General features: G+C 46.1%; 1 protein-coding gene across 1 annotated transcript in view; it reads right to left on the reverse strand.

Annotated features, from left to right (window-relative positions):
* The window catches only part of Sos1 (SOS Ras/Rac guanine nucleotide exchange factor 1), an 85,517-nt gene extending 77,971 nt beyond the window's left edge, over positions 1–7,546 (reverse strand). Inside the window, exon 1 of the mRNA XM_021185997.2 lies at positions 6,929–7,546. Within this exon, the coding sequence (XP_021041656.1) occupies positions 6,929–7,015 (87 nt within the window). The 5' untranslated portion in view covers positions 7,016–7,546. The remainder of the gene's footprint in view (positions 1–6,928) is intronic.
* Between the last annotated feature and the right edge of the window lie 3,932 nt (positions 7,547–11,478).

An 11,478-nucleotide genomic window follows, 5' to 3' on the forward strand; every position in this document is an offset into this window, starting at 1 on the left:
TCTCTCTCTCTCTCTCTCTCTCTCTCTCTCTCTCTCTCTCACACACACACACACACACACACACACGCACACACACACAGTGCAAAAAAGAATATAGAAAAGCGATCAATGTAATTATCTACCATGGGATACAAGACACAGTTAAAATAAGATAGCACTTCAAACCACTAAAGTTAAAGACTAGTAACATCAAACACTGGCAATTGGGGAAAGATCTAGCAGTTTCTCATAAACAGATCTCTATCCTGTAAGCAGTGTAAAAGCCGTCGCTAAGCAGACTCCTGTAAGCACCATGGGGGCTGAGTGTGCACACCTGTGGCCCAGGAGCACTAGGAGGTCAAGGCTAGCCTGGTTACATGAGACACCGGCTCAACAAGACCATTTGCGCCTGTGGCTCACCTGCCACCACGCAGAGATTGATTTGAGATCCACATGGCAGAAGGAAAGAACAGATTCCTGTAAGTTGTCTTCTGGCCTCCACGTCTGTGCATGCATGTGCATACATGCACAAACACATAAATGCAATTTTTAAAGAACATTTATGGCAGCTTTAATAATAGCTCCAAATTTAAAGCACCAGCTTTCCATGCACTAGATAAACTGTGACACAGTTCACATGGTGGGAAAAAGGACGGAATTCTTAAAGCATTCTCTCAAACACCTCACTAAAAATACACACTACAGCAGAGGATGGCCTAGTCCGCCATCACTGGGAACAGAGAGCCCCTTGGTCTTGCAAACTTTATATGCCCCAGTACAGGAGAATGCCAGGGCCAAGAAGTAGGAGTGGGTGGGGAGGGGAGCAGAGTGGGGTGAGGGTATAGGGTATAGCATTTGAAATGTAAATGAAGAAAATATCTAATAAAAAATTGAAAAAAATAAGAAAACAATAGAAAAATATATACACTACTTGATTCATTTACATGCTATTCCGGAACAGATGAGAGTAACCGATGTGAGATGCTGAAATGTTACAGCAGTGGCGGCTACCTCTGGGAAGGGAGTGGCCCATCCTTTAGTAGACTTTGACAGTAAACAGTCACTAAGTACTCCAAGTGGCATCTGTATGCTCCACTGCATAGGAACTTCCTACTAAACCAAAAGGAACTGTTTTTCAAAAGCTATTGATTTCTAGTTACGGATGTGGGTTGAAGGATTTAGGAATAAAGTATGCTTATACCTGCAACTATAAAATTCATCAGGATATCACATAAGTGCCAGGTGTGGTAGTGTACCCCTAAATCCCAGCACTTGGAAGGCAGAGGTGGGCAAAGGACAGCCAGAGCTGGCTTAGAGTTATAGGTGGGTTGATGGATGAATGAATGGATAGATACCCTGTCTTAAAAAAAAAAAAATTAGATAAGCTGGACAGAGCAGCTCATACCTGTTAGCTCATCACTGGAGGGGGAGGGGCAGAGACAGGACCATTGCCACAAGTCTGAGACCAGCCTGGGCTTCAGAGCGTTTTCCAGGCTACATTGGGAGAGACTGTCTCAAAACACAACAACAGATTAACGGGAGGGAAAGTGGATAGGCGTGTGATAAAGCAAACATAGTGAGACAGTAGTAGATTCTAAGATGATGGCTACATTGGTATTCACTGAGAACAACTAGTCAACACTAAGCCACAAATATCGAAGTTGTATGATTTGACATCACCTAGCACTATAGCATACTCAAGATAAGTAGACATAAAAGTCTCCTTTTGGTTTGTTGTTCTTTCGCTGTGTAGCTAAGAAAGACCTTAGCTCCTGGTCTTCTTGTCCTTCCTTCTCATCTGTGTGATTACAGGCCTGTGTCAACATAATCATCTAAAAGTCTGTTTTTATAATAACCAATCGTCTGTATCAGTTTGCATTTCCTATAGTTTTATGAGAGTGAAGCCTATAGAACATGCTGGTTTTAGTTTGGCTTGTCGGTTACTTAGCAGGTTGGCCACACTGCATGCGCATCAGTAACCTACATTCCCATGTATTCCACTATACGGCTGCACCACAGTTCATTCACTCATTTCCTTGTCGATTATGGATAGTATACATTTCGATTGCTGTGTGGAGCTGAATAGATCTGCCACAGTACCCATACATATGGTTCTTTTGTCAATAATGGGAACTAAACCCAGGATCTCATACACACTAGGTGTGCACTCTAATCTACTACTGTCTGTACCATCAAACCTGACTCATACATAAGTTTTTCTATAGATACACTTCATCTACTCTACTTCATACTTCAAAATCTGCTGCATCGGGTATCAAAGCTGGGCTGCCAACTGGAGAACTAGGCCTAGACGATCTAAAAGGCCTTTAAGACCAACATGTTCCAAATCATTTCATTATGTTACCTGTCTCTCCATCCCAAAGTTCAGTGACAAGCTGCAAGCAAACCTGACTTCCTTAACATTCCTACAGTCACATAGTGAGATGCTAGGTCCCGACAGTTCTGCCTTTTCAACACTACTCACATAGCATCCATCTTAATCCAAATGTGTATTTCCTCTTAGACAAAGCCTTCTTGCTTCTCTCCCTTACCTGAGGCCTCATTCTTCCTCTTCCTTGGCCAAAGTGAGGTTTCTAAACTTCAAACCAAGTGTTACTTCCCTACTTAAAACACCTCACTGGCCAGGTGTGCTAGCTAGCCCATACCTATAACCCCAGCACCAGGGTAGTTGAGCCAGGACAGCTAAGCTACAAGTTCAAGATTAGTCTGAGCTGTAAAATGTCTAAAAACAAAAGCCCTCCCCAATGGAGAAGCTAGAGAAAGCACCCAAGGAGCTGAAGGGGTGTGCAACCCTATAGGAGGAACAACAATATGAACTAACCAGTACCCCCCAGAGCTCATACCTCTAGCTGCATATGTAGCAGAAGATGGCCTAGTCGGCCATCACTGGGAAGAGAGGTCCCTTGGTATTGCAAACTTTATATGCCCCAGTACAGGGGAATGCCAGGGCCAAGAAGTGGGAGTGGGTGGGTAGGGGAGCAGGGCGGAGGGAGGGTATAGGGAACTTTCAGGATAGCATTTGAAATGTATATAAAGAAAATATCTAATAAAAAACAAAAACAAAAAAACACAAAATCCCTGGCTTAAAAACAAGTCCTCTCTCCAGACATATCCACTACCACCTTGCCTCCACTTAGTCTTCTTAATATATGTCATTTATCCTTAGTGCCAAGGGCAATACCTGTTCTGAAACAAGAATCAAGTATTTGTGGGATATGATAGATGTAGTAGGAAAGACACTGTGGGGCCTAATAAATACATTCAGGAAAAGGAGCAGTGCTCTCCAGAAAGATCTGGGTAGGAAATCAAACAGGAAGGCCAAGGTAAAGCCATCTTATAAATTCCATGCTTAAAAAACTTAACTTTAGGGCTGGGGAGATGGCTCAGCGATCAAGAGCACTGACTGCTCTTCCAAAGGTCCTGAGTTCAATTCCCAGCAACCACATGGTGGCTCACAAACATCTGTAATGGGATCCGATGCCCTCTTCTGGTGTTTCCGAGATCAGCTACAGTGTACTTGTCATATACATAAAATAAATAAAAATCTTTAAAAAAACAAAACAAAACAAAACAAACAAACAAAAAAAAACCCTAACTTTAACTTAAAGGACATCAACAATTTTGAACAAATGTATAACATGTTCAAAAGTACTTTATAACTTCTGAAATATGTAAAGGCAGGTGGGTTGGGGGTAAGGAACTCAACTGAGAGGCTACCACAGTAACCTCGGAAACTCCAAGCAGTTAGCAGAGCAGAGTCCAAGAGCATGTTAGAGGTTGATAAGCAGAAGGTTGGCCTGAAGGGGGGCAGCAGTACAGAAAGGAGTCCTAGGCTTCAGTTTTGAGCCAATCAAATAAAAGTTTAAAGCCATTAATCAAGAAGTTAAAAACTGGTGGTGGGGGTCAGTTTTGAGTATCCCCTTACAGACTTGGCAACATTTCCAAATAGCTAACTACTGGCAAACTATATGCAGCATACAAAGGGTAGAAATTCAAAACGCCAAACCAAAAGGAGGGGGATTTGAAGATTTACTAAGTTACAATGTTGCTTTAGAAGCTTTAAAAAAAATGTAGCAACATTTCTAAATTACTTTAAAGTCTGACAAACTCAAGGTAACCTACAAAGATACTTGTTCAAAATGAGTCCCACCCGGGTGGGTGTGGTGGCCCACGCCTTTAGTCCCAGCACTTGGGAGGCAGAGGCAGGCAAATTTCTGAGTTCGAGGCCAGCCTAATCTACAAAGTGAGTTCCAGAACAGTCAGGGCTATAAAGAGAAACCCTGTCTGGAAAAACCAAAAAACAAACAAACAAAACCTAACAGGTGTCCGGCATAGCACCTGTGTACAAGTCCAATAGGGTAGCTAATGTGAATATGGACAAGTAAATTAGGACTTAAAATTCACTGCTGAGTTAGGATGGGCCACTAGGAAGAAACAATGGAGCACAATCCAACTCAGCCCTAAGGGTTTGAGAAAATCTCTGAGGTTGAATAGTATTAGACCAGATAAAATGCACAGACTATCCAAAAAGCCTCAGGTATGAAAACACACAGTTGGGCACTGTACAAGTAGTTTAAAGTCTGAAGGGTTCAAGATAAGGACACACCCACACAAAATGTCCAAGGGCACATCTACATGAAAGGCCCAACACACATACATATTCAGAATATGAGAATATATCCAACTTTGTCTTGGGTGTCTTAAGAGCATTGCAGGTGGAAATTTAAATGAGGAAAAGAACCTCACACATAAGGGAGACTCTGTAAACTCCCTCTTCATATCACTTCTGCAGGGAGGTCTCTGCTTCAAATGGAAAACCAATCAACCACGAGCTATAGAACACAAGCAACACTGTGGTGAACTGGAGACAAACCCCTTTCCAAAGAAAGCAGTCACTCAAAACTCTAGCGGTTTACTGATGGTGAAAATGTATGGCCAGAGCTGGGCGTGGTGGCGCACGCCTTTAATCCCAGCACTCGGGAGGCAGAGGCAGGCGGATTTCTGAGTTCCAGGGCTATACAGAGAAACCCTGTCTCGAAAAACCAAAAAAAAAAAAAAGAAAATGTATGGCCAGTCCATCTATAATTCAAAACAAACAAACAAACCTCAGAGTTTATGTGATAGTTCTCATTTTAAGAAACTGGTGACTGCCGGGAGTTGGTGGCGCACGTCTTTAATCCCAGCACTTGGGAGGCAGAGGCAGGCGGATTTCTGAGTTCGAGGCCAGCCTGGGCTACAGAGCGATTTCCAGGACAGCCAGGGCTATACAGAGAAACCCTGTCTCGAAAAAAAGAAACTGGTGACTAATTACATACATTGAAAAAAAAAACAAAATCCACAATGCCAGCCGCCACACAAAATAGATTTCAGCAAGGGCCACCCAAGTGGCAAGTTAGAGTAGTCTGCCAACTTCTACAATGCTCTGTCTACCATTCTAAAGGAGCCTCGAGTGTTACTTTGGAGGTTTCCTTAGAATAGGAGCTATTGCTTTTAAGCCATATACCTCAAACTGGTAGTGTTCTATGAGAGCTTTTGTACATATAAATCAATTTTTCTGTCTTCATCCTGTTCTGTCAAAATACCAAACTTCTAGCATCATGAGGCATTCTTCTCCAATTCTCCAAGCTAAGCAGGCAATTTTGCAGGTCAAGCCAATGTAGAAATGGACTGAAGTCTCATGGGGTCATTAAGGATGCACAACAAGGTAGTCTCTTTGATTTTCTTAGAAAAATACAGAGGTTTGTAAGTAAGGAGACACTTGAGGATAAAACCCAGGAACCCAAGTCTGAAAGATAAAAAGCAAAGTCTTCCAACAAAGCCAACAGTTTCCATATAACCTACCAAGAGGGGAAGGGGAGAACAGAGCAAAGGAGAAACTGAAAGGTACTGGCCTCTGAGGAGTATGAAATACCTTTCAAAACTTTCTGGTAAAATAGAAAAGGCTCTGCATAGTGGCACAGTAAACGCCAGGTACTCAGTAGTAACAAAACTGCATCTTAGCAAAGACAGCACGAAAACCATCTGAGCAACAAGAAATGGAGATTAAAACTACTGAAGAGTAAAACAATTTCTACAGGTAAGGCAAATGAAAACAAGAACCAATCTGGTTGTTTTAAAATCCATTCAAACACGCCTGTTTCAGATGTCTTAGTACTACTAATACTTAGTATTTACTATGTCACTAAGTGTTGCTTTAGAAGCTTTTTAAATGTAGCAACATTCACGAATAACTTTAACCACTGGCAAACAAAAATTCAAAACGCCTAACCAAAGGACAGACAGTTGCTTTAGAAGCTTTTAAAATGTAGCAACATTTCCAAATAATTTATTTCAACCTCTGGCAAACTCAAAGACATAAAGACTAAAAGATGCAAAACACCAAACCAAATGACGTTCAAAGATTCTCAGACACTTCAAAAGAACCAATCTGAATACAGTGGCATGTGCATCACCGCTGTAATGGGGGAGGGGGTCAAGAAAACGGGGAGTTATGACTGAGGACGAGCACAGCCGAGCAGGCCATGTTCTTGCTGGCAAGCAACCTCGCAATTACTTAGGCAAGCACTGTGGCCAAGGCACTTTCGAGCCAGTGAGAGTACCGGACTCCTAAACGAGAGGTTGACCGCAGTTCGGAAGATCGAGAAGGTAGGCAATGGCCTTCGTTGACCTCCACGGAAAACCGAGGCTCCTCCAACCCCCGCCTCCGCGCTTGGATGATCCAGACCAACCCTCCCCGACTGTGTGCGGCCTTCCCACGCACCCCGGGCGAGTGTCAACAGCTGGAGCAGCGGACGCGGGGAACCTCGCAGCCCGGGCAGACCTCCCCGAGATCCGAGACCGGGAAGAAAGGCGACAGTGGCGCCCCGCCTCCCCGCCCTCGCCCGGCCCCGCGCGGACTGCGGCCGGGAAGCGGGTTCCGCGCCCCTACCTTTTTCAGCGCAGGCACCAGCAGCCCCCGCCACTTGGGCGCGTTCTCCTCGCTGAAAAACTCGTAAGGCAGCTGCTGCGCCTGCATGGTGCCCGCGGGGCGCCTCGGGGCGGGCGGAGGGGCGGCGGCTCGCGGCGCGGAGAAGGGCCACAGCCCGTGCACGGCCCGGCCCCCTCGGGGCGCCGCGCGGCCCGGCTAGCGCTGGCGAGGAGTCTGGGGGGCGAGGCCCGCGGCCGGACACCCACCCGACACGCGCGCCGCTCGCCGAGAGCCAACGCAACCCGGCGGCGGCGGCGGCGGCATCCCGCACCACCGCCCCGGGGCAGGCCCCCCGCTCCGCCCCGGGCCGCCCTCCGCCGGGGCTGCGCTCCCCGGCACGGCCTGGCCCGCCGAGAGACGGCGCGTGGATGGACGCTCCGGCCGGTGGCGCCCGCTCGCCAGCGGGGAACTCAAGCGAGAGGCCCAGAACGGGACGAAGCGGGAGCAGGGGTCGGTGGGGAACGGGGAGGGACCGAGGTCGCTGCCGGGGAATCCGGCCGCTCGGCCGTCGCCGCCGCCGCCGCTGCTGCTACCGCTGCCGCTGCTGCCGCCGGTGTAGCGCCGGAGCTTCCTACTAGCAAACTGAACCTGCTCGCAACTGAGCATGCGCCGCTGGCCCGGACCGGTTCGCTCCGGGTTTTCCGGCTGCCCGCGGATGAGGAGGGGTGCGCGCCAGAGGCTGGGGAGGGCACTCGGAGAGGCGGGGCTGAAGGACCCTGAAGGCGAACCCGCGACCCGAGAACCTGGGTGTGGGGGCCTGCGAGCAGGCGAAGCGCCCCCTTTGTGTGGTCCGACCGCCCGGGAGCCCATCCAGCTCTAGGCGATCCTAGGCCCTGTGTTTCAGAAAAGGGGTGTGTGTACTTTGTTCCCAGCACGAAGATAAGAAGTGCCCTGAGCATGCACTGTATACTAAACAGATTGCACAAAAGATAGATCCCTCTCACAAAAACAAAACAAAACAAAACAAACAAACAAAAAAGGCGGCCCGACTGCTCAGTGTTTGTCTGGTGGGAGGAGAGATTGCCTTGTTTCCATCTGCCTTTCCACGCCAATGAGGACGTAACGCATACATATAGTATTTATTGATCATGTGTCTATTCAAACCCACGAGCTTTTATTTATGGATTTAGCCTGTCCTGCTTGGGATCTTTCATAGCTTCGACTGGATAATTAGCTTCTGGAAGGCAGGGATTTCCTCCCAGCCCTCACCTCGCCTTGGTACAGAACCCAGGATAGAGATATAAAAATCGCATATAGAATGCTATAAAAGCAGTACCTATGAATTGTCCCTCCATCCTAAGGATGGACATGCTTATTATAGTGGCACTGTGCAACGATGTGGCACATTGTGCTCTATCATTAAACGCTTTCTTAGTAAAACGTTGTCTTAGTTCTCAGTTTTCATTTCATAGATGAGAAGACAGTTGAAGAACCAGCCTAGGTTCAAATTAACATTATGTCTTGCTGTTTTGTAGTACAATAAACAAGATCTCACAGATGAAAAATGTTTGAAACCACCATCTTTTAGACTACCTCATAGGATGTGAATGAAATCTGTAAGTCTTTCCTTTTATAATACATATACAGATTTGCATCTTAAAAAAAAAAAGTCCCCCTCATTTTGAACGTGTTCAATAACAGTTTGAAGTTCATCCATTAACCATCAGAGTAGTAAGACAACAGAGCAGGCCTGCTGGTGGGAGGGCTCAGCCAGGAAAGAGCAGGTGCAGCCACGACTGGGAACCCAAGTTCTGTCTTAGAGACCCAAACGCTGGGAGCAGAAAAACTGACTCCCAGAAGTTCGTCTGATCTCTACACATGTCCAGTGGCAGGTGCACCACACACAAGATAAATATAATTTTTTAAAAGAGAAAGACAGAGGAATTATAGCTTAGGAAGGACTTAGAAAAGGAGTTTCAGAGAACAACTGATATATCCGTTATTTTCAACAACTGGTTTGTGTGGTTTTAAATGACTGAACCAAATCAACCAATTATAGAAAACGAATCCTTGGCTTCTCATTATTAAAACACATTTCAAGCTGCGAGCAGTGATGTAGCCGCTAATCGCAGCTCAGCTCTCGGGAGAGAGGTAGATGCAGAGGAGCAAGGCCAATCTCAGCTGCGTGGTGGGTTCCAGTCCAGCCAGGGCTGCATGAAATGCTATCTCAAAATCTAAAGAACACACACTTCAAAGTTCGACACAAAGTTACCAATCTGGCACTTACTTAAAACTTAAGGTTTTCTCTCAACTGTCAATCATGGTTTATCACACTCTAGTCAACTCTAACCTGTGTATTCCCAGAAAGCACCACTCCTCCCAGTCTGGAGTGCCTAGGTGTTCACATGGCTAGTTCTAAACATCAAAATCTCCAAGAAGCCTATTCTGATCAGTCTAATTAACTACCATCCTGTATAACTCTTTCCAAGCACTCAAAAACATCTATTTGTGAACGCCCCTCACTAGAATGTAAATGCAAACAACAACAACAACAAAATCAACATTTTATGTATGTAGTTCATTATCATATCCCAGGATTTATTACGTATGCACAGCAGGAGGCACTGCTTTTAATGGCATCAAAGTTGCATAGAGGAAACTTGCAGTAAGAATACATAGTTGCCTGGTGTAGTAGTACAAGTCTTTAGTCCCAGCATTTGGGACAGAGGAGTTCGAGGCCAGCCTGGTCTACATAGTGAGTTCCTGGACAGTCAGAGCTACATAGTGAAACCCTTTCTCAAAACAAACAAACAAACATTCCATAAAGTTATCGCAGGAAAATAGGTGATCTTTGGGATTGTGCGAGCAAAATCTACATAAAATCACTTCAAGATACCAGAGAGCATTAAGTTAACTGAACTCCAAGATTCCCTTGCACTAGGTGATTTAAGTACAAAGGGAGCAAGCCCTGGGAACATGGATTGTCGGCCAGGTCAGGTTTTCACCAGTGTGAAATTCTGGCTGCAGACTGAAAGCAAGTGGCTCAAGGGAAATTGCTTCCTAGCGGAGTAGCAAGAGGGGAAGTCGTGGAGCCATCGAGCCTCTTCCAACTGTCTGCCTACATCTCTTAGGACAAAAGCAAACACCAAGAACAGCAGATAGCAATGCCAGGCACAAACGCGTCGATCTCGCGCAGAGGGCCTCCGACTGGCGGCGCAAGCGCAGACGCTCCCCTTGGCGCCACTCCACGGTGCTAGGCAGCCTCACTGCCAGAACGGAGGTGACGCAAGGGGGCGCGTCTGTACTCACTCGTCGCATCCCAAAGCAAGAGCGCCCAGGCATTGTAGCCGAGTTCCGAACTCATCCGACCTGGAGCATCAAGGGAAGGGGCGGGGAGGACGCCAGGCCGGGACCGCGCTCGCTGCAGGTGAAAGGGTGGTTCGGCTGGCCAAGACAGGACCACCTGCTTTCCTCCATCGCAGCGGGTGTGGGATCTAGCTGCTTTTCTGTTCCAGATCCACTGGCTTCGCAGGACAAACTCCAAGGTCCTTAACCTGGTACTCATGGTTTTGCACAATCACACCTCTACTTATCGGTCCAAATACATCTGGCCTCCCTCACACCCATCACACCCATGCTCGTGTTGTTTGTTCCAAGTGTTTGGAATACCTGTAACGTCTTCTCCAATCCGTGCAGCACTGTCACACCTCAAAACCCCTGGCATTTAGAAACTCTCACCTAGTCTCCCCCAACCCCACCCTAAAGCTTAAATATTGTGTCTCTACAGTCCTCAGTCCCCATGCAGAATTCCTACCCTTGAACTTCAGGGTCTCACAGGCATTAAGAACAGCAACTTCAACCATTAACATTTATAGCCTCCTGAAGCACATTCAACTGCATTCTTTGAATCTTTTTTCCCCCTCAACCCTCACCTTCAATTCCCCTGTTTCAAATAGTGTGTCCTCGGGAAACATACCAGAGAAAACCCGGATTGAGCAGAGCACTGGATGCTTACCAGTTAGTATTCATCCTCTCCCTTGTCCTCTCTCCTCCCACTTTGCAAAGGTGGTAGGAAGCAGGGTAGATACAATTATAAGAAATGGTCAAACGGTCAAGATTTTTCTTCCCACTTGCTATTTGTTAGAATCCCCACAGGGTTCAACTTTTTGCAAAAATCTTCTCTCCATTTGATTCACATCATAATAGATCCTCAAACTGATCACACAGATCAAAGCAATTTTAACCAAATTCCCAATACTGTTTTTGATTGAATACTACAAACTAATTCTAAGCCACGACGAGTGAAAGAACATAGACCAATTTTTCTTTTAAATAACAAAGTGTGTGTGTGTTCATTTGTGTGTGTGTGTGTGTGAGAGAGAGAGAGAGAGAGAGAGAGAGAGAGAGGCTATACCAGCCTATAAGGGATTTTTGTCATCATTATTTCTCTTTCTTTCTTTCTTTTTTTGTTTGTTTGTTTGTTTGTTTCTCAAGACAGGCTTTCTCTGTATAGCCTTGGCTGTCCTGGAACTCACTTTGTAGACCAGACTGGCCTCTAACTCAGAAATCTG

Source organism: Mus caroli, chromosome 17 (assembly GCF_900094665.2).
Source record: "Mus caroli chromosome 17, CAROLI_EIJ_v1.1, whole genome shotgun sequence".
NCBI lineage: Eukaryota > Metazoa > Chordata > Mammalia > Rodentia > Muridae > Mus > Mus caroli.